Below are 24,159 nucleotides of genomic sequence, written 5' to 3'. Positions count from 1 at the left end.
TCAAGAATTTTTGAGAGAAAAGGAAGGTTGGAGATTGGCCTATAATTAGCTAAGATAGCTGGGTCAAGTGATGGCTTTTTAAGTAATGGTTTAATTACTGCCACCTTAAAAGCCTGTGGTACATAGCCAACTAACAAAGATAGATTGATCATATTTAAGATCGAAGCATTAAATAATGGTAGGGCTTCCTTGAGCAGCCTGGTAGGAATGGGGTCTAATAAACATGTTGATGGTTTGGATGAAGTAACTAATGAAAATAACTCAGACAGAACAATCGGAGAGAAAGAGTCTAACCAAATACCGGCATCACTGAAAGCAGCCAAAGATAACGATACGTCTTTGGGATGGTTATGAATAATTTTTTCTCTAATAGTTAAAATTTTGTTAGCAAAGAAAGTCATGAAGTCATTACTAGTTAAAGTTAATGGAATACTCAGCTCAATAGAGCTCTGACTCTTTGTCAGCCTGGCTACAGTGCTGAAAAGAAACCTGGGGTTGTTCTTATTTTCTTCAATTAGTGATGAGTAGAAAGATGTCCTAGCTTTACGGAGGGCTTTTTTTTATAGAGCAACAGACTCTTTTTCCAGGCTAAGTGAAGATCTTCTAAATTAGTGAGACGCCATTTCCTCTCCAACTTACGGGTTATCAGCTTTAAGCTACGAGTTTGTGAGTTATACCACGGAGTCAGGCACTTCTGATTTAAAGCTCTCTTTTTCAGAGGAGCTACAGCATCCAAAGTTGTCTTCAATGAGGATGTAAAACTATTGACGAGATACTCTATCTCACTTACAGAGTTTAGGTAGCTACTCTGCACTGTGTTGGTATATGGCATTAGAGAACATAAAGAAGGAATCATATCCTTAAACCTAGTTACAGCACTTTCTGAAAGACTTCTAGTGTAATGAAACTTATTCCCCACTGCTGGGTAGTCCATCAGAGTAAATGTAAATGTTATTAAGAAATGATCAGACAGAAGGAAGTTTTCAGGGAATACTGTTAAGTCTTCTATTTCCATACCATAAGTCAGAACAAGATCTAAGATATGATTAAAGTGGTGGGTGGACTCATTTACTTTTTGAGCAAAGCCAATAGAGTCTAATAATAGATTAAATGCAGTGTTGAGGCTGTCATTCTCAGCATCTGTGTGGATGTTAAAATCGCCCACTATAATTATCTTATCTGAGCTAAGCACTAAGTCAGACAAAAGGTCTGAAAATTCACAGAGAAACTCACAGTAACGACCAGGTGGACGATAGACAATAACAAATAAAACTGTTTTTTGGGACTTCCAATTTGGATGGACAAGACTAAGAGTCAAGCTTTCAAATGAATTAAAGCTCTGTCTGGGTTTTTGATTAATTAATAAGCTGGAATGGAAGATTGCTGCTAATCCTCCGCCCCGGCCCGTGCTACGAGCATTCTGACTGTTAGTGTGACTCGGGGGTGTTGACTCATTTAAACTAACATATTCATCCTGCTGTAACCAGGTTTCTGTAAGGCAGAATAAATCAATATGTTGATCAATTATTATATCATTTACCAACAGGGACTTAGAAGAGAGAGACCTAATGTTTAATAGACCACATTTAACTGTTTTAGTCTGTAGTGCAGTTGAAGGTGCTATATTATTTTTTCTTTTTGAATTTTTATGCTTAAATAGATTTTTGCTGGTTATTGGTGGTCTGGGAGCAGACACCGTCTCTACGGGGATGGGGTAATGAGGGGATGGCAGGGGGAGAGAAGCTGCAGAGAGGTGTGTAAGACTACAACTCTGCTTCCTGGTCCCAACCCTGGATAGTCACGGTTTGGAGGATTTAAGAAAATTGGCCAGATTTCTAGAAATGAGAGCTGCTCCATCCAAAGTGGGATGGATGCCGTTTCTCCTAACAAGACCAGGTTTTCCCCAGAAGCTTTGCCAATTATCTATGAAGCCCACCTCATTTTTTGGACACCACTCAGACAGCCAGCAATTCAAGGAGAACATGCGGCTAAACATGTCACTCCCGGTCCGATTGGGGAGGGGCCCAGAGAAAACTACAGAGTCCGACATTGTTTTTGCAAAGTTACACACCGATTTAATGTTAATTTTAGTGACCTCCGATTGGCGTAACCGGGTGTCATTACTGCCAACGTGAAGTACAATCTTACCAAATTTACACTTAGCATTAGCCAGCAGTTTCAAATTTCCTTCAATGTCGCCTGCTCTGGCCCCCGGAAGACAATTGACTATGGTTGCTGGTGTCGCTAACTTCACATTTCTCAAAACAGAGTCGCCAATAACCAGAGTTTGATCCTCGGCGGGTGTGTCGCCGAGTGGGGAAAAACGGTTAGAAATGTGAATGGGTTGGCGGTGTACACGGGCTTCTGTTTAGAACTACGCTTCCTCCTCACAGTCACCCAGTCGGGCTGCTTTCCCGGCTGCTCGGGATCTGCCAGGGGGTAACTAACGGCGGCTAAGCTACCTTGGTCCGCACCGACTACAGGGGCCTGGCTAGCTGTAGAATTTTCCACGGTGCGGAGCCGAGTCTCCAATTCACCCAGCCTGGCCTCCAAAGCTATGAATAAGCTACACTTATTACAAGTACCGTTACTGCTAAAGGAGGCCGAGGAATAACTAAACATTTCACACCCAGAGCAGAAAAGAGCGGGAGAGACAGGAGAAGCCGCCATGCTAAATCGGCTAAGAGCTAGTAGCTACGCTAAGCTAGCAGATTCCTAAAAACACGCAAAGTGAATAATGTGTAAATAATTTAGAGGTGATTCAGCAGAAGGAGTGCTTTAGTTAAGGCACGTAAAGATTACACTGGGAAACAAATCGTAATCTAGATAACTAGATCAATCTAACTGCGCAGATTAAACAGCTAACAGATACAGAAAAACACCGCTGTGCTCCGGAACAGGAAGTGATACAATACCGCAGTGAGAGCCAACCACCAGTAGAGGCACACTTGACTTATCTGTCAAGTGTGGATATATTGAGATTCCCTTGAAGCTTGAAGAATCCATTCTATGATATACATTAATTTTGTACAATTTTGTTCCATTTACATTTAATTTTGTTGCATAAGTTTTGCTCCGTTGCATGACTTCACAGCCATTTCATAAAAAATGCGTCCATGATACGAAGCGAAATCGCGTGTGCCATTAGTTGATTAGAAGCTTATACAATTTTTTCGGGGACATCGCGAGCGGCTGCAGAAGTGCTGTCAGGTGAAGATTTTTTTTTTGCTTTAAGGAAAGTAGACATTCTTCAAAGAATTCACTCATTCATTCATTTCCTATACCTGCTTTTTCCAGTTCTGGATCATAGGGTGCTAGAGCCTATCAAAGTAGTCACTGAGTGAGAGGTGGGGTTCACCCTGGACAGGCTGTCAGTGTGCCGTAAGGCCATCACATGGAGATAGACAAGCGCATTTTCACTCAAACCTATGGTCAATTTTATAGTCACCTATTCATCTAACCTGCATGTCTTTGGAAGTGGGTGCCGGTGTAACAGACCAAATGGCCCGCCCCTAAAAATCGGTCTGCCTTTTGCATCTGCGCATGCATCGTTTCGGACCACAGCAGCACGTCTGAGACGGAGTCTGTTCAGCAATCAAATGGATTATCAACCATCAGATGATAAAGGTAAAACCTCTTAAATCATACTGTATTGAGTCTTAAGCGGAAACTAGGTCATTTTAAGCAGAAACAAGGCAAATTCTGTGAACCGCGTCATTTTTAGGGTCGGCGACACCGGTGTCGCAGACAGAACAGTCCCCCCTAAAAATCGTCCCACCCTGCTTTCACTGCGCATGCATCACAAGCCACAGTTCATGGATTAACACCTTCAAACTGCATTCCAGTCATCATCTAACTCAGCGACAGATATCTGAAACTTTTGTACAGCAATCATTTCCACATAAATTCAGCATTATTTTGTCATACAAACCTGAGGAAGCAATCAGAGCACCACAGCTACACAAGCTGCTAGCTGATGCATTCACTGCGTCAGTCATTTCAAAGCGTCACCGAGTATTGCCTCGTTTCTGCTTAAAACGGCCTCGTTTCTGCCTAAAACTGACTTTAGAATAATTTAAGAGGTTTTAGCTTTATCATCTGATGGTTAATAAACCCATCATTCAGTTTGATCACTTTGGGTGAAGAGACTGTCTCAGACGAGTGGCTGGATTGAGTGGCAGTTTTTAGGGGCGGACCGCTAGGTCTGCGACACTGGAACACGTACCCCGAAGGAACTCACATAAACATGGGGGGGACATGCAAACCTCACACACAAAGGACCAGGCTGCAAACATGTTGCTTACAGCTGTCTAATTTTGAGTTTAAAAAAAAAAATCAAATGACAAGGATCTATTTAAGTGTCATATAAAACAAATAATGAGTATTTTCCATTCATGCAACGGGAAGAATATTTCACATCAAGCCCCCTCTAGGGCAAAAAATTAAAAGTACTTTACTGCATTCTCAAGGACAATAAAAATAAAAAATAAATAGTTGGAGGATGACAATGTGAACGTGTGTGAAAAGGTTGCTCCTGTCAGACGTGCTGGCAGACATGACTGCAGTTTGCAGTAAATGTCAAAGCTGACATATTGAACCAGCGTAGTGTGATTTTGAGCATTTTGGAAATATCAGTTATTGTGAGACACATTCTTGTTGAAACGCCGTCCTGTTTCCAATAGCTTTGTCTTTGTCAGATGTCACCACTTTCTAATAAATTTTGACTTATGTGGAAGAAAGAAGAGGGAAAAAAGCAGTCATGAAGTGTCTTCCTAAAGCACAGTGAGAGATGTGAGATGGTAGTTGGTCTTTTGTCATTCAGGTCACACCCGAAAGCCCGTCTGTTGCTGCTGGAACTCTGACACACTTTACTTTCCACAGTGTTTCTAGTTCGAGTCGTGTTGACTGTGCAGAACACAATCATCACATACATTACAAATGATACAGTTGTGCTCATAAGTTTACATACCCCTTGCAGAATTGTTAGATTTTTTTTTTTTGGCAATTTTTCAGATAATATGAATGACAACGCAAAAAAAAATTTCACTCATGGTTAGTGGTTGTGTAGAGCCATTTATTGTCAAACAACTGTGTTTACTCTTTTTAAATCATAGTGTGTATAAAAAGTCAGTGAGTTTCTGGGCTTCTGACAGACCCTTGCATCTTTCATCCAGTGCTGCACTGACATTTCTTGTTTCTGAGGCAGAGGGAAAGCAAAAGACTTGTCAAAGGATCTGTGGGAAAAGGTAGTTGAAATCCAAAAAATCCAAAGGACTGAGAATGCCAATCAGCAGTATCCAAACTCTAATTAAGAAGTGGAAAATGAGGGACTCTGTTGGAACCAAACCACGGTTAGGTGGACTAACAAAAACTGCCAGGAAATTTGTTCAGGATGCAAAGAAAAAAAAAACTTTTCCAAGGTCTCTGTCCCAAGTATGTTCCCTGTTAATTTGAAAACTCTGGCCGTAATAGGACTGGACTTACGTTGAGCACGGACAAACGGATGGGTGGACGCAAAGTCTTTGCAATACCCGATGGCCATATTTCATGACCTCGGGTAAAAATGATATTCATGAAATAAATTTAAGATAACGTTTATACACGTAAACACCATTTGAAATCCTTCAACTTCTCAGTTTTTTTCTGGCTGTTTTTTTTTTTTTCTCCCTCTTACAACAGACCAGTTATTTTGGTCTGTAATTTTACTGGCAATCTTTAACTGTAATTTAATACTTGTTGGTTTTATATATCAGTCATTAGTTTTTACACCTTTCCATCCAAAGCAAGCAGTGTTTTGGGATGTGCAAAGATTTGGTCAAGAAAGTATTAAGACAGTGTGGCTCTTCTTCATTTCTTCAAGTTGTGGCCTGCAAATGTTTGTCCGACAAGTTGAATCAGAATTTTTAATATTTTTAATTTCATTGTCATGCACAGTTTTTTTTCTGGTGTCATGTACTATGATAATAATAATAAATTCTGATTCTGATTGAAGAGCTTATTATGATGCTGTATTAATTTGACGGGGTTGTGACATAGTTACTGATGTGATTCATTCATTGCCACTCATTGCCAAGAATAAGAAAAATAACAAAACGCCAATTTTCAGTTGATTTAAAAAGTTTATAATATGATTTGGGTTTTAAAGTAGACAGAACATCTTCTCACTCATGACTGTTTAAGGTGGTGTCCAGTAGATCAATCAGTGGTTTTGGGGGATCTTCAGTACGTCTGGACTTCTTGTTGAGCAACTTCTAGAAGGATCTGCAGCTGCTTGGTGCAGTAGTCTGGGAATGTAGAGGAGAGAATAATGATAAGGGTCAAACAGTTCAAACCTTAAGGTTCATGGCTGGTTGTACCTGATTTTATTTTGGATGGATTTATGAATAGTTTGATGTATCACATGAAGTACAAATTATGTGGAATTTTAAACTGTCCAGTGTATTTTCTACTCAAAATTTTCAGTTGGAAGAAAACTCACTTAAGGCACGTCTCCATTTGTTGGGCAGGCAGGAGCGGTAGATGGTCACGTAGTAAACTGGGACTCCGGTCAGTGTGAGAGCCAAACTTTTCCCTATGTTCCAGGGGTCTGAGTACAGAGACAGACCCACGATGAAGAAACAAACCACTGTGAAGATGACTGTGATGACAATTGGGACCTTTGGATGTCAACACAACTTTAAGTTAGAGTGGAAAAGTGAAGCTGTAACAGAATGATGGTTTAATTCCAGACACGCTCACCTTGAAAGGTCTCGGGTGAAGCGGGAAGCGGTATCGATGAATGAGCAGCCCCAAGGTTGCCAAGGCGATGAAAAACCAACGGGCAGCGGAGGCGAAGTTGATCAGCTGGTAGATCTCTCCAGTGATTAACATGACCAAGAAAAAGGGGTACTGCAGATATGATGAAGACCCAAACACGGACTTATTCAGTGAAGAACTGTTGATTTTAGCCCAGTTAATAATCAAATCAAGAATGGGTTTATATTTGGAGCCATTCAGATGATTCCTGATCTAAATATGCTGACATGGACACTTGGACAGTAATATTTTGATCTTAATCTGATTAAGACCACGTTTCTGAATAAGACCCTGCCATGTAAATGGCATTTTCTGATGACCTTAGCCCAAATTAGATCAACATCAGAGTAAGTAAGAGTCTGCTTAAGGCATGTGGAGGAAACACCTGAATCAGACTCTGACCTTCTACTCAGGTTTGACCAACATTTTGGATCACATGTTGGGGAAGCAATGTGGCTGTTAGTCATTTATCAGAAGCTGTTCTGTACGTCATAATCCATAGATAGATTTATTTAGAATAAGGACAATAACTGGATTTTTACTGTCCATGTAAACTGAGTCGATGTTAAATTTCAGATTGGTAAATTTAAGTGATGTGGATGTTCAGTCACTAAAATTTCATATTAGGAAAATCCATAATTTGGGCATTGTCGTTCTATAAGTTGTTAATGTGCTCTAATGAACTATTCTTTAAAAAACAGTCTTAATTTACACGTACAACATTAAGTACAACCATTAAGGGTCCCATCACACTAGAGCACAAATGAGCGTGAATGCCATGTGAATCAGCCAAATGGGAAAAACAGCCATAATTCAAGCCGCATTAGTGCAAGACAGACAGTTGTACAGCCGTGTACGCTTGTCGTACGAATACCCAGAATGTGTTTGGAAGCCTTCTTGAAAGATTCGCGGACTTTCGGAGTGCAGCAGCTTCCGAATCCAGGTTGACTACACAGAGTGCATGTCGAATGCGGACACAACACAGCACGTAACACAAAAAAAAATAAAAACTGAATAAAATAAAAAAAGACAACAAATAAAAAGAAAACAGTATGAAACCTCACAACACCAGCAGAATGCAACATCAATATTCAGAATGCCCATGCAGTGCTGTATGTCCAAGGTCTGGCTGGAAGGCAAGCAGGGTGGGGGCGAGCGCTGTGGTCCACTCTTTTGAAAACCTGCTGTGTCCAACCCATGGACCAATTACATGAAAATTCAGGAAGGTTTATCTTCTATTATACATTCCAAATCTAAGGTGGAACATGTCAACCAGGGTCCTCTGACTATTGCTTTATTGTAGTGCATGTGTGATCAAATTATTATGGACATCTGATTAGTGACGTGCACACCCACAGCCGTTATTACTGGGAATAGCCTTCAGTCGTGGTGCAATGCAGTGAACTCACGTACTCACGTATATTACAACTGCAGTCAGATTGCAGTACAACAGCAACTCAACCACCATTGAAATGTTTTCCAACACAAGTGCAACACGAAAGAAGAGTGCACACAAATGTGCCAACTGCTGTAAGAATCCTGTATGAGGCGTTCGAGTGCAACTTGAATTTGCAAGACTGTCTTTCAATTCTTCATTCGTACAGCATTTTGGCACATTCGTGCTCTAATGTGACAGGGATATGAGGTTTTTCAGACAGTATTTCTTTTTCTTATTCTTTACAGGATAACTTGCAAACATATGGAAGTTTTTTTTGGAAAAATAATCTTGCAGGGTTTAGGTTTTCTATTTGGAAAAACAGAACAGTTTGGTGAGGCTCAAGAAGTTAGATTTTCTTTTTCAGAAATGGCTCAGTGACTGGTTACTACCACTAGAGAGCACTGTTGTATAGCCGATAACTGACTGAGCTTCCTGCTTCAGATAGCAGTTACTGTCTGGGAAAATCGGAATACTGATCCCAAAAATATTATAAACCAAATGAAGAGTCTGAGCTTTGTCTGGTTCTCAAATATAATGTTTCTTTTACTTTAAAATATTTGATTTTAAGGTTTGATTGTACAGATGCTCTTTATCTTTTTCTTAGTGTAGTTGATTATTGTAAAACAAAAAGGACACAGTGACTTCAAATATGGCATTCGCTGGGTTTTGTTGTAGGTTTGTCAGGTTACCAGTAACAGTATGGCGGGCAGAGGTGTGCGTCTGCGGATGTGGATCATTGAGAATAGCGTAGGCCAGTGACCCTCTCTGGATCCCACAAAAAACATCCTGCAACACAGTCAGGCTGAAGCATCAGGCTCTTTGATTTAACCACATGCACAGATCAACAACCATGGGGCCATTATTGTAGCTGAGGTATTTGCAAATGTGTACAACCCCAATTCCAATGAAGTTGGGACGTTGTGTAAAATGTAAATTAAAAACAGAATACAATGATTTGCAAATCTTCTTCAACCTATATTCAATTGAATACACCACAAAGACAAGATATTTAATGTTCAGACTGATCAACTTTATTGTTTTTGTGCAAATATTCGCTCATTTTGAAATGGATGCCTGCAACACGTTTCAAAAAAACTGACAGTGGTATGTTTACCACTGTGTTACATCACCTTTCCTTCTAACAACACTCAATAAGCGTTTGGGAACTGAGGACACTAATTGTTGAAGCTTTGTAGGTGGAATTCTTTCCCATTCTTGCTTGATGTACGACTTCAGTTGTTCAACAGTCCGGGGTCTCCGTTGTCGTATTTTGCGCTTCATAATGCGCCACACATTTTCGACAGGTCTGGACTGCAGGCAGGCCAGTTTAGTACCTGCACTCTTTTACTATGAAGCCACGCTGTTGTAACACGTGCAGAATGTGGCTTGGCATTGTCTTGCTGAAATAAGCAGGGACGTCCCTGAAAAAGACGTTGCTTGGATGGCAGTATGTGTTGCTCCAAAACCTGGATGTACCTTTCAGCATTGATGGTGCCATCACAGATGTGTAAGTTGCCCATACCATGGGCAATAACACACCCCCATACCATCACAGATGCTGGCTTTTGAACTTTGCACTGGTAACAATCTGGATGGTCTTTTTCCTCTTTTGTCCGGAGGACACAACTTCCATGATTTCCAAAAACAATTTGAAATGTGGACTCATCAGACCACAGAAGACTTTTCCACTTTGCATCCTTCCATTTCAAATGAGTTCGGGCCCAGAGAAAGCGGCGGTGTTTCTGGATGTTTTGATATATGGCTTTCGCTTTGCATGGTAGAGTTTTAACTTGCACTTGTAGATGTAGCGACGAACTGTGTTAACTGACAATGGTTTTCTGAAGTGTTCCTGAGCCCACGCAGTAAGATCCTTTACACAATGATGTTGGTTTTTGATGCAGTGCCACCTGGGGGATCGAAGGTCATAAACATACCACTGTCCCAGCTTTTTTGAAATGTGTTGCAGGCACCCATTTCAAAATGAGCAAATATTTGCACAAAACAAAGTTTATCAGTTTGAACATTAAATATCTTGTCTGTATTCAATTGAATATAGGTTGAAGAGGATTTTCAATCATTGTATTCTGTTTTTATTTACATCTTGCACAATGTCCCAACTTCATTGGAATTGGGGTTGTATTTCGTTCTGTGTGTATATAGCCAGATCTACAAATGTGTAACAAAAAAACCCCAAAAAACCCAAACAAAAAAACAAAACAAATGGCTGATTATGTGCCAGCATGTAATCGGACGATAATCGGTCTATCCCTTCTTACACGTGACTTTTGCTACACTCCTGCTGCGGCAGATCCGCAAATCCGTGCAGCAATTTGCACCTGTGTGGAGACTTGTCTGTGCCTCTCATACCAAGTTGTACAGATTTGTTTTCAGTTTGATGTTAAGGACGATAATTTTAGATTTTTATTTTTTTTCTTTGTATTTTAAATGGCATGAACAAATTATAATGTGTGAAATACCAAGTGTTCCAATACTTTTGAAAGGCACTGCAGTCGTACATTAAGTGGGTGTATTTCGTTTAATTGAATATCAACAGACAGTGTTTGCTAAATGGTGTTTTTTTCCCCCAATTCGTGGATAGAAATTCTGTTCTGCTGTGCTGTTCCATAGTGTTTCACAGCCTAGGGGGAACTAAAGCGGCTGATTTTTCAGCACACATTCTCGGCAACAATTCAGTTAATTTTTGGGAAATCCATGCTCGGTGGCACAGACAATTTGAACCCCAGAGCCGGGGGGAAATGTGCCACTATCTATGGCTTAGAACACTGCTCCTCAGCTGCAGAAGAGACCTCTCTCAAACAGCACAGCTTCAGTTCAGAAAGCTCCCCCTCCCCCCTCGCCTCCTCACGCTCAGCAGAAAACAGCAGATAGCCAGCAGCAGTTGAGAGGTTTCACAGACTTGGCTCCTCTCCGATATCGGAAAATGCTGCAGGTTGTAACGGTATTTTCCAATAGTTGAATTACGTTGGTATCAGTAGCTGATACAGATACTGGATCGGATCGGTCCCATCCTCAGAATCAATGGATGTTCTTCGAGGGCCCAGCAAGGCTTAAAACGGTAGAGGTGACCGATATGCTGTATAGCCACAGAGGCACAGACAAGTACAGACACAGGTACAAATCGCTGCACAGATTTGCAGATCTTCTGTGGCAGGAGTGTAGCAAAAATCATGCGTAAGAACACATCCAATACACACACACAGGTTTTTTTTTTTTACACATTTGTGGATCTGGTTACAAACACATGGATTGAAATACACATTTGCAAATACTGTTGCTACAGTAATGGCACCATAAAAAGCCATGTGTGACAGCTTCACCTCGGTGATCCAAAGAGGCCGCCGTTCAATGCCCCCAGGCACGACAAGGCCACCAGTACAGGGACGAGAAAAGCAATCCAGTGGAGTGTACGATTGGCAAATGTCTGCAGAGATGAGACGAGATTAGTACACTGTCAGCGTGTGTGTGTGTGTATGTGTGTGTGTGTATGTGGTGTCGTACTGACCACTGCCACAGTGTCAGACAGCAGCATCTCAGCAGGCGTCATCACCGTGTAATAGGCCACATTAATAAGCACATAGAAGACGGTCACAGTCACCATGGATAAGATCACTGCCAGAGGGATGTTTCTGACAGGATACACACACACACACACACACACACACAGGTCTATTGTCAACACAGCAATGTGTTTGGAAATACACTGAGTGGAGAGCAGGTGGGAAATACCTGGTCGGATTGATGACTTCTTCTGTGACAAAGTTCAGATAAAACCTGAAGGAAAAGTGTAAAAGTTCGTTCATGGAGATGTTTTCATATTTTTTGCCTCCGTCAAGGATTTTACTCAACACTAAAATTACTCGCATGCACAAAATAATAAGGGAAATATCAACAAAACCTGGAACTGTCAATATTTTCAAAACAAAGAACTCATTAAATTTTAGCGATGTGGTTTAGAATTATTTACTGTTTTGCAGTGAGACAGGATTTTATTGTAATTTGTCTTTTTTACTGATTTCTCAACATTTTCATGTGTTCGATAAGGAACGACCATATTTTCCAGAGTGTAAGTCATATTTTTATTTTTATTTTTTTACTGGTATGGGAGGTCCTGTGACTTATATTTCCTAAAAAATCACACCTTTCTTATTAACAACATAATATTGACTCTTGATCATTTGTTTTAAGAATTATGTCTTTTTTTTTTTATTAATTTATGAATTGTGTTATAGGAATCAACCCACTAAACAATATAAGGTCCAAAAGCAAAAGTACACTGGAATAATGTATAAAAATCCCAAATTAAAGAGTTGATTAAAAAATCAAATGGACTTGTTGTGGCCAGCCTTCTGGCTGCCTCTCTCCCCTTCTGTCTCTCTCCTCTTGTGTGTTGTTTGTCTGTTTTTCCCCCAGATGGTGCACTCAGAGCCGAGGAGCACCTGCTTCTTATCAAAGACATGCACCTGACGTTCATGAGCGGCTCATCAGCAGCGGGTTACTTAAACCCAGGCTTTCAGCTCATTCACTGCCAGATTCTTGCATTGCATCCTGATCGTGAAGCTTCCATGACCTTGACCTCATCTTTCCTGCCGCTTCCATGTGCTCTGACATCTGAGCTCTCTGCAGCTCGTTCCTCGGTAACCTGGCCAAGTCTAATTTCCGTATTAGAACCCGTTGATGTTTATGGTGTTCCCAAACACTCTCCTGCGTGGCTTCCTTGTCGCACACATTCCTGGCTCCTACGCCACATTCTGCACGATGTCACTTTGGAACGCTCTGGCTCTCAGCTACAGAACACACAGCTCTGCCACATTTCAGTTAAGTTCCTTCATGTGCTGTGAGATCCCGTTCTCACTCTGCAGTTTGTGACTGTGCATGACTAAGAACTGTTTCCAAGAACTGGCTACTTGAAGTGTACCAAGAACTGTTTCCCAGAACTATAAGAACTCTGACATTGAACTACAAAGAAATTTCCAAGTCGTTTCTAAAGTGAAATCCTGCTTAATTTGGAACTGCGTCACAAGATGCGCATCACCTGATCTTTGACCTCTGAAGATAATCATGAACTGAACGATTCCTGAACAGCAGACCTTATTTCCTAGACTGTGAACATTATTTCCAGAACTGTGTTCATTCCTGTTTTAAGCCTTCAGTGAACCGTCTGTTGTTAAAGGCTTCAGTGTTACAAGTGCAATCATGCACCTCCTCTCTCCTCCGTTCTCCTAGTACGTCCCACCTGGCCCCGGCTCCAGTACCATATACTCCTGGAATTCAGTTCTCTTTCAAGACTATCTCAGGAACCTGCATCTCCCTAATTTCCACCATTACAAGCAGGATGACTCTCCACTCTGCAGGCATGCCAGCGCAGCATTATTATTTATCCAGTTATTGTAAATAAATATTTTTTCCTACACAACCAGTTCTGTTCCTTACTCCCAGCATTTGAGTTCATCGTCTGTACCGGTCTGGTCCCGTACGGACCTCTAACCATAACAGGACTTATGTTTTGATTATGGTGTTTCCAACACCAGTAATCAGTCTTCATCTGTGTCAAATAACATCCAATATATTGTCCATCTCACATTTATTTGTCTATCTTGCTTATTTTTCTAATTTAACAGTCCTTGTGATACACACCAAATGCTGAGAGCTTCCTGCACAAAATCCACTGTTTATTTCTTCATTAGCGTCCAGCTGATGATTATTTTTGTCCAAACTGCATCAAATGACACCCAATTCATTTGTCCATCTTCCTTATTTTTTGGATTCAAACATCCTTAATGGCCCTGTCACACTAGAGCACAAATGAGTCTGAATGCTGTACAAACAGCCGGGATGGGAAGAACAGCCAGAATTCGAGCCGTATTTGTATGGGACAGACATTCGTACAGATTTGTACAAATGCCGTAAGAATACCCAAAATATGTTTTGAAGCTGCGTCGAATGATTTGTGCACATTCGGAGTGCAGCAGCTCCCGAATCCAGGTCGACTACCCAGAATGCAGGTCGAATGCGGACACAACACAGCATGACACATGAAAAACTCAAAAAACAAAATAAAAGAAATAAGACAAGGGGAAAAAAGAACACAGCATGAAACCCCACAATGCCGGCAGAATGGATCAGGAATATGTAGAATGCATCTCCAATGCTGTACATACTCCGAAGACAAGCAAGGGGAGGGGCATGGCAGAGCAAGTGCTGTGGTCCGCACTTCTGAAGACATCCAACCCTTGAACTGATTACATGCCAGTTCATGGGTTGGATGTCTTACCACCCACCCCCGGGTGCACTCATGCTATTCCCCCCCCACTCACCAGACAGGTTTACGCACAAAAGGTAAAGCAATCAGATGATATGTGCGCAAACACGCACAGCGAGCTGTGTGGGTGATCCAACCTACCGCACGCGCAGCGCTTCGATCAGCTGTTATTACAACTGGACTGAAAGGTGCAGGAGGCCATGAGATCACTGGAGGCGTTTCCCCACTTTGGATGTAGCTCAATAGTGGTGTGCATGTGCTGTACTTTCAAGCTAGCTGCACAAATGTGCCCGACTGTGTGGCATAAAGATTCCTGAACGAGGATTTTGAATGCAGCTCGAATTTGCCCGACTGTAGTTCGAATGCCCATTCATGTGGCATTCGGGCTCATTCGTGCTTTAGTGTGACGGGGAGGTGTGTGCAGGTAGGGTCAGGCCATTCGGCTGGGATTTCATCTGCTCTATCAATTCATATTCCTCGAATGCTTCGAATTGCGTACAAATTTCCCTATGAATATTACGACTGCAGTCACATTGCGTTACGACTGAACCCTGACCACTGTTCAATTGTTTTCCACAAGCGCAACACGAGTTTAGAGTGCATATGCTCTGGCCCCACGAATGTGCCGACTCTTGTAAGAATGCTGTAGGAGGAGTTTGAATGCAGCTCGAATTTGCCTGAATGTGGCTCGAATCCTCATTCGTACGGCATTTGGAGTCATTCGTACTCTAGTGTGACGGGGGTGTAAGTAACAGCACACACTGTGATGTCCACATGTGCAACTGAGCTCCTATCCATTGTTAAACTCACCATTTTAAAGATTTTTTAGCCAGTTGCCTTAAAAAATGGTGGAGTGATCAATCGTACAAAGAGGAAGAACCATTGCAATACTGCTTCTGGATGTGGATATTTTTATTTACTTATTTAATTATTGCTTTTAAACATAAATCCACATGTTTTGGCATTTCATATACTTTTTTCCAAACCTAATCCACAGATCATGAAGAAACAAGAAGTGATGTATAGTGAATGTATAAAGGGATCGTTCTGCCCCTGTTGGTTAGTTTACTTCATCTTTCAGCCAGATATTCCCTAAATTGTTTTTAAAGTGGCCCTCATGATGCACTGTATGTTTTCTCACCATCCACCGTAAGCGTATAAACCGTTATAGAATGCCAGCGGTAACTTGTGCAGTGACGTTACGTTAACATCAAAACCATTTTGGAAATTTTCTGTCTGCCCTGCAAAGAAACAGACAGGTTTTCTGAAATTCACTTTCACAAGACATCATCAACAGCAACACATTAATTGATGATGTATCAGGTCCTTCCACCTTTGGACAGAGTGATGACACCGGGGACAATGATGAGGATCAGGGAAAATGTTTTGATGAAAGTCAAGGTGACCTGAGTGCGAGACGCCATGGACACACTCCAACAGTTCACTGCCACCACGAGTGCTGCAGGGACACAAACAGCAGATCAGACAGGTGTTTAAACACATCCTGGTCTTAGACTTTGGCACTGTGGACATCAGAGGAAGAGACGCTCACTCAGTCCGAGGATACTGACGAGTTTGACGAGCACTGTGGGAGCAGCACAAGGTGCAAAGAACGGCTCCACCACGTAACGCCCAAACGCCAGGGCCACATAGGAGGTTACAGCCGGCCTGTAGACAGGAAAGATCTGTGCTACATACTGCGTCTTATGATGGCATCAATTTTCTATCTGAAATGTCAAAGATCCAGCAAACCTGATGAACAGAAACTCAACCCAGAGGCGTAAGAAGGCAGGTAGTGGCCCCAGTGTCTCCAGCAGATAAGTGTAGTGGGCCCCTGACTTTTTAAAAGTGGTGCCAAGTTCAGCATAGCACAGACTTCCTGCCAGAGTGGAGAAATAATTTACACACGGAATCTCGAGTGATGATTGCTTATTAATCCACCTCCAAGAGTGGCAGGAGCGTACTGTGATTCATTCCAATAAAAAAAAACATACCCGTTGTTTGTGAAGATTAGCTGTTCCAAGTTTTTTTTTTTGTCCTTGCAACCCCACCCCACTTGCACCTAATGCTGCATTTACACATAACAACAACAAGTCACGAATGCTACAAAGTATACATTCTTGGCTGCTGATCACAAATGTGATGATCTGAGAGAGAGGCTAGGTGTCTTCAGGAACTGCTGCAACCTGTTACCACGCATTCTGATTAATGGCCCGTGTTGCTGGAAAATGATCAGGAACCTCTACGCACGGTCAAGAATAATGTTCCGTGTTGTTGCGCATCATTACGTTCTGTCACATTGTGAATGATGTGAATTGTCTCCACACACACCCATATTCATCCATCAGCTGCTGAACAATTCAGATTGCTCCAGTTTGCGCCTCAAAATCCACAGAAGCACTTTGTGACTGCATGCTTGTTGGGCTCTGTGCCATGGAGTGGTGCAGAAAGGAGGAGGACGCAGACAGATCCAGATGTGTGGCTTCACACGGCTCTCATCTCGCTCATTTTCCCAAACATCAGGCACATGCAGCAGGTGGAACACTTGCAGGAGCGCGCTGATGAACATTGGAACGAAACCTTTAGCCGACTTGGTGTCACTGTTCTTCTTCAGCATACTGCAGCAATGAAACTGAATGCGGTGCAGCAGGGTTTAATTGTGCGCACATCAGAGAAGAACGCTATCATGCTCTATTAAGGATCACCACTAATCATAGCGGATCAACACGCTCAGTTGCGACCTCCACAACATGAGGCGAAAAGAGGGTGGTGCGTGACATTCGTGGAAGATTTTTTGACAGCCAAAAACATGCTCCATTAAAATCACGAATATCACGCACTATTAAGAAACCTATTCAGATGCGTTGTATTTTGCACTTCATAATGCGCCACACATTTTCAGTGGGCAACAGGTCTGGACTGCAGGCAGGCCAGTCTAGCACCCGCACTTTACTACAGAGCCACGCTGTTGCAACACGTGCAGAATGTGGCTTGGCATTGTCTTGCTGAAATAAGCAGGGACGTCCCTGAAAAAGACATTGCTTGGATGGCAACATATGTTGCTCCAAATCCTGGATGTACCTTTCAGCATTGATGGTGGCATCATAGATGTGTAAGTTGCCCATGCCATGGGAATTAACACACCCCCATACCATCACAGATGCTGGCTTTTGTACTTTGCTCTGGTAACAATCTGGATGGTCTTTGTCCTCTTTTGTCCAGGGGACACAATGTCCATGATTTCCAAAAACAATTCGAAATGTGGACTCATCAGACCACAGCACACTTTTCCACTTTGCTTCTGTCCATTTCAAATGAGCTCGGGCCCAGAGAAAGCGGCAGTGTTTCTGGATGTTGTTGATGTATGGCTTTCGCTTTGCATGGTAGAGTTTTAATTTGCACTTGTAGATGTAGCGATAAACTGTGTTAACTGACAATGGTTTTCTGAAGCCTACACGGGAAGATCCTTTACACAATGATGTCAGTTTTTAATGCAGTCCCGCCTGAGGGATCGAAGGTCATGGGCATTCAATGTTGGTTTTCGGTCTTGCCGCTTACGTGTAGAAAGTTCTCCAGATTTTCTGAATCGTCTGTTTATATTATGGACTGTAGATGATGGAATCCCTAAATTCCTTGCAATTGAACGTTGAGAAACATTGTTCTTAAACTGTTGGACTATTTTTTCATGTAGTTGTGAACGGTTGAGACTTTTGGGGATGCTCCTTTGATACCCAATCATGACACTCACCTGTTTCCAATTAATCTGTTCACCTGTGGAATGTTCCAAACAGGTGTTCTTTGAGCATTCATCAACTTTCCCAGTCTTTTGTTGCCCCTGTCCCAGCTTTTTTGAAATTTGTTACAGGCATCCATTTCAAAATGAGCAAATATTTGCACAAAAACAAAAAAGTCTATCAGTTTTAACATTAAATATCTTGTCTCTGTGGTGTATTCAATTGAATATAGGTTGAAGAGGATTTGCAAATTATTCTATTCTGTTTTATTTACATTTTACACAACATCCCAATTTCATTGGAATTGGGGTTGCATATTATCACACATGACCTACGTCTGGTTCCCAACCTGGAGTCTGAGCCCCCCACAGGGGAACACCAGAGACCACAGGGAGGTGTGCAAGGGTTGTGTCTGCTCTGAAGTTGTTGTTTATTGTAAATCGTGACTGATTTACAACAGCTTTGTAGCTTTCTGGAATGGACCAGAAAGTTTCTAGAGGTTTATCCAAATGGTCTGCTACAAATGACACAATTCCAAAGCTGGTTGAAGCTCAGATGGGGTGGGGGACACAACATGATTAATTACTGTACTTAAAATGTTTATGTACCTGTAATGATGGCAAAAATTAAATATTTTGTGCTTGAAAAAGTACAATGTCATCAAATTTACAAATTGTCATTTTAGAGACACGAAAAGATCTCTTGAAGAGTAACTAATGGCTAAATCAGGATTTTAGGATTTCAAAAACAAAAGTATTAACCCAACCAATATTCAATTAGGTTAATCAATCTTCTTCACAGATGTCAGAAAAATGGACTTTTGACTTGGAAATTTGATGGCGACTTTTGTAACTTTTGTACCTGTGTCCATTCTGTATATAACATGAAGTTGCATCAGGATGGCCATCCGGCATAAAATGTGCCCAAATCAATATGCAGATACATAGCGACAACGTGATACATTACTGAACACTGGATGATCGAGACAGGGATTGATTGTTTCTCCCTGCTTTTCTATGGTTTTGAGGTTGAATGTTTTTAGGTTGATATTTTTTTTTAGGTTGAACTTTTTGAGGCTGAACATTTGATGCTAAACAAATTCAACCTTAGAAATTCAACTTCAAACTCCGATGAGACTTTATTCAAACAGGCAGTTTGGCTTTTGTCATTACAGGTAGCAACCTCTGCGGGTGTGGCCGCCGGGCCGAGTGTTACCGTGGAGACCTCCCAATAAGTTAGCATATTGAGAGGAATTAACATGTTTAGCAAAGAGGAGGGAGCAGGCAGCAGAACTGGAAATGTCTGGGCCTACAAGTGTTAAATAACCTGAAATTGGTTTTAAAACACTGTTCAGGCAAAACTTGTTTTCAAAGACCCAAATGAAGCTGTCTGACCTTCCACCCACCCCTGTCCTGGTTTTGTACTTGATGATGGCCTCTATTTTAATGCTCACATCAGGGAATTGAAGTTGCGTCTTCGTTTTTATGTGACAGAAAACACTTGTTTTGGCAAATGTTTTTAAGCTGTGTTTGATTATGGTGATATTTATCTTTTTTGCCTCGGCTCAGTCATTGTCTCCTTTGGATTCTGTTCATCACATATATTTGCGATTCATGACTAATTCTACAGTGAGTACTCGTCATTGTACTTTGCATGATATTTTTTTTCTGGCTGTCTTTCAGCTACTTTCTTTCACTCAGGGTGGCGAAAGTAGATTCAGTAAGAACCAGCATCTTGATTTGGCACAACGTTCATGCCCGATGTCCTGACACAACTCCTGATCTACAAGGAGAATAAATGTCTCAATAAAGATGTTGGACTTATGACGACTGCAAAGATCGAGGTTTCTTACCAAATAAGGAGAGGACCCCACTTAGCGTCCACACCAGCAGGGAGAGCCCCACGCTGTTGCCGCTGTTCATCAGGACTCCTTTGGGTGCGATGAAAATCCCGCTGCCCACCACTGTACCGGCGATTAAACAGACAGCAGACAGCAACCCAATTTGTCTCTGAAGTTGCAACTGCGCCTTCTCGTCCTCCTGCTTCTTTGTCTTTTCCCCGGCCATGTCTCTGTGCAGGTTCCTTTCTTAAGTGGAGAACTAACCAAACATCTTAGCAACACTCACAAGTCTAAAGCGTTTCCTCTCTAAATTCTCCTACACATTGTTTCTGTCCTCACTGGCTCCTGAGTTGCCCAACCAGCCTGAGCCTGGAACACAGCCAACACTCTTACAGGCCTCAAGCAATTAATCGCATCAGTTTAGAGGCTTGTTGCTGTCCTGCATTGTACTTTGTTCTCTGGCAAGTGTGGACATATTGACAGATTCCCTTGAAGCTTGAGGGGTAAAAAGGGTCACAATGCTGTTGAGGCAGCTGCACATTCTGCAGGGGGCCCCGACTGAGGATGGGGGGGAGATTACATTGTGGGACATGTTTGTCACCCTGCAGCCTCAACCTCACATTTCAAAACCATGACATCAAAATGCATTTTTTTGGTCCTGCAGAAAACAGAAGTACTCGAAATGATGGAAGAAAAGCTTGTTTTCCCATCAATCCTACTTGACTACTTTGTGGTAACTGTTTCACTTCACCAGTGATGGTACTACAGTACCACCGGTTGGGCAGTACTCGCAGGGTCAAGAGTAGTTTCACTGATGATCATCTCCCCTCAACTCAGCCTGCAACCGAATACTTGTTATATAACAACTAAATAGAACCTTGTCCTTTAATTGGTGGATTGCATGTCGTACCATTGATTATTTGTTCCATTGCACAGAAAAAGAATCCATTGTATGATACAGATCAAAATTTGTACAAGTTTGTTCCATTTGCAGTCTATTTCCATTATATACCTCTCTTGCCCTCTCTTGCTTGCCTCTACTGGTGGTTGGCTCTCACTGCGGTATTGTATCACTTCCTGTTCCGGAGCACAGCGGTGTTTTTCTGTATCTGTTAGCTGTTTAATCTGCGCAGTTAGATTGATCTAGTTATCTAGATTACGATTTGTTTCCCAGTGTAATCTTTACGTGCCTTAACTAAAGCACTCCTTCTGCTGAATCACCTCTAAATTATTTACACATTATTCACTTTGCGTGTTTTTAGGAATCCGCTAGCTTAGCGTAGCTACTAGCTCTTAGCCGATTTAGCATGGCGGCTTCTCCTGTCTCTCCCGCACTTTTCTGCTCTGGGTGTGAAATGTTTAGTTATTCCTCGGCCTCCTTTAGCAGTAATGGTACTTGTAATAAGTGTAGCTTATTCGTAGCTTTGGAGGCCAGGCTGGGCGAATTGGAGACTCGGCTCCGCACCGTGGAAAATTCTACAGCTAGCAAGGCCCCTGTAGTCGGTGCGGACCAATGTAGCTTAGCCGCCGTTAGTTCCCCCCTGGCAGATCCCGAGCAGCCGGGAAAGCAGGCCGACTGGGTGACTGTGAGGAGGAAGCGTAGCCCTAAACAGAAGCCCCGTGTACACCGCCAACCCGTTCACATCTCTAACCGTTTTTCCCCACTCGACGACACACCCGCCGAGGATCAAACTCTGGTTATTGGCGACTCTGTTTTGAGAAATGTGAAGTTAGCGACACCAGCAACCATAGTCAATTGTCTTCCGGGGGCCAGAGCAGGCGACATTGAAGGAAATTTGAAACTGCTGGCTAAGGCTAAGCGTAAATTTGGTAAGATTGTAATTCACATCGGCAGTAATGACACCCGGTTACGCCAATCGGAGGTCACTAAAATTAACATTAAATCGGTGTGTAACTTTGCAAAAACAATGTCGGACTCTGTAGTTTTCTCTGGGCCCCTCCCCAATCGGACCGGGAGTGACATGTTTAGCCGCATGTTCTCCTTGAATTGCTGGCTGTCTGAGTGGTGTCCAAAAAATGAGGTGGGCTTCATAGATAATTGGCAAAGCTTCTGGGGAAAACCTGGTCTTGTTAGGAGAGACGGCATCCATCCCACTTTGGATGGAGCAGCTCTCATTTCTAGAAATCTGGCCAATTTTCTTAAATCCTCCAAACCGTGACTATCCAGGGTTGGGACCAGGAAGCAGAGTTGTAGTCTTACACACCTCTCTGCAGCTTCTCTCCCCCTGCCATCCCCTCATTACCCCATCCCCGTAGAGACGGTGCCTGCTCCCAGACTACCAATAACCAGCAAAAATCTATTTAAGCATAAAAATTCAAAAAGAAAAAATAATATAGCACCTTCAACTGCACCACAGACTAAAACAGTTAAATGTGGTCTATTAAACATTAGGTCTCTCTCTTCTAAGTCCCTGTTGGTAAATGATATAATAATTGATCAACATATTGATTTATTCTGCCTAACAGAAACCTGGTTACAGCAGGATGAATATGTTAGTTTAAATGAGTCAACACCCCCGAGTCACACTAACTGTCAGAATGCTCGTAGCACGGGCCGGGGTGGAGGATTAGCAGCAATCTTCCATTCCAGCTTATTAATTAATCCAAAACCCAGACAGAGCTTTAATTCATTTGAAAGCTTGTCTCTTAGTCTTGTCCATCCAAATTGGAAGTCCCAAAAAACAGTTTTATTTGTTATTATCTATCGTCCACCTGGTCGTTACTGTGAGTTTCTCTGTGAATTTTCAGACCTTTTGTCTGACTTAGTGCTTAGCTCAGATAAGATAATTATAGTGGGCGATTTTAACATCCACACAGATGCTGAGAATGACAGCCTCAACACTGCATTTAATCTATTATTAGACTCTATTGGCTTTGCTCAAAAAGTAAATGAGTCCACCCACCACTTTAATCATATCTTAGATCTTGTTCTGACTTATGGTATGGAAATAGAAGACTTAACAGTATTCCCTGAAAACTTCCTTCTGTCTGATCATTTCTTAATAACATTTACATTTACTCTGATGGACTACCCAGCAGTGGGGAATAAGTTTCATTACACTAGAAGTCTTTCAGAAAGCGCTGTAACTAGGTTTAAGGATATGATTCCTTCTTTATGTTCTCTAATGCCATATACCAACACAGTGCAGAGTAGCTACCTAAACTCTGTAAGGGAGATAGAGTATCTCGTCAATAGTTTTACATCCTCATTGAAGACAACTTTGGATGCTGTAGCTCCTCTGAAAAAGAGAGCTTTAAATCAGAAGTGTCTGACTCCGTGGTATAACTCACAAACTCGTAGCTTAAAGCAGATAACCCGTAAGTTGGAGAGGAAATGGCGTCTCAGTAATTTAGAAGATCTTCACTTAGCCTGGAAAAAGAGTCTGTTGCTCTATAAAAAAGCCCTCCGTAAAGCTAGGACATCTTTCTACTCATCACTAATTGAAGAAAATAAGAACAACCCCAGGTTTCTTTTCAGCACTGTAGCCAGGCTGACAAAGAGTCAGAGCTCTATTGAGCTGAGTATTCCATTAACTTTAACTAGTAATGACTTCATGACTTTCTTTGCTAACAAAATTTTAACTATTAGAGAAAAAATTACTCATAACCATCCCAAAGACGTATCGTTATCTTTGGCTGCTTTCAGTGATGCCGGTATTTGGTTAGACTCTTTCTCTCCGATTGTTCTGAGTTATTCTCATTAGTTACTTCATCCAAACCATCAACATGTTTATTAGACCCCATTCCTACCAGGCTGCTCAAGGAAGCCCTACCATTATTTAATGCTTCGATCTTAAATATGATCAATCTATCTTTGTTAGTTGGCTATGTACCACAGGCTTTTAAGGTGGCAGTAATTAAACCATTACTTAAAAAGCCATCACTTGACCCAGCTATCTTAGCTAATTATAGGCCAATCTCCAACCTTCCTTTTCTCTCAAAAATTCTTGAAAGGGTAGTTGTAAAACAGCTAACTGATCATCTGCAGAGGAATGGTCTATTTGAAGAGTTTCAGTCAGGTTTTAGAATTCATCATAGTACAGAAACAGCA

General features: G+C 41.8%; 1 protein-coding gene across 2 annotated transcripts; it reads right to left on the bottom strand.

The window, feature by feature from the left end:
- Positions 1-6,177: 6,177 nt before the first annotated feature.
- On the bottom strand, positions 6,178-20,336 carry LOC117503778 (cystine/glutamate transporter-like). 2 transcript variants are annotated; one of them, XM_034163025.1, is made up of 12 exons: positions 20,100-20,336; positions 16,266-16,392; positions 16,066-16,181; positions 15,847-15,972; positions 15,655-15,754; positions 11,981-12,025; positions 11,757-11,880; positions 11,572-11,675; positions 8,923-9,019; positions 6,739-6,888; positions 6,479-6,656; positions 6,178-6,284 (listed from the first exon to the last, which is right to left on the bottom strand). In XM_034163025.1, exons 1-12 carry the CDS (start codon positions 20,311-20,313, stop codon positions 6,220-6,222), a joined length of 1,446 nt encoding a protein of 481 aa, XP_034018916.1. In that variant the 5' UTR covers positions 20,314-20,336; the 3' UTR covers positions 6,178-6,219. The 2 variants fall into 2 exon arrangements, with proteins under 2 accessions (XP_034018916.1, XP_034018917.1); XM_034163026.1 differs by lacking the exons at positions 8,923-9,019; positions 11,572-11,675.
- Positions 20,337-24,159: the final 3,823 nt, after the last annotated feature.

The sequence above is a fragment of the Thalassophryne amazonica genome, chromosome 22 (assembly GCF_902500255.1).
Source record: "Thalassophryne amazonica chromosome 22, fThaAma1.1, whole genome shotgun sequence".
Taxonomy (NCBI): Eukaryota; Metazoa; Chordata; class Actinopteri; order Batrachoidiformes; family Batrachoididae; genus Thalassophryne; species Thalassophryne amazonica.
Note: the sequence above shows the minus strand (reverse complement) of the source record. Positions and strands in the feature narration are given on the sequence as shown.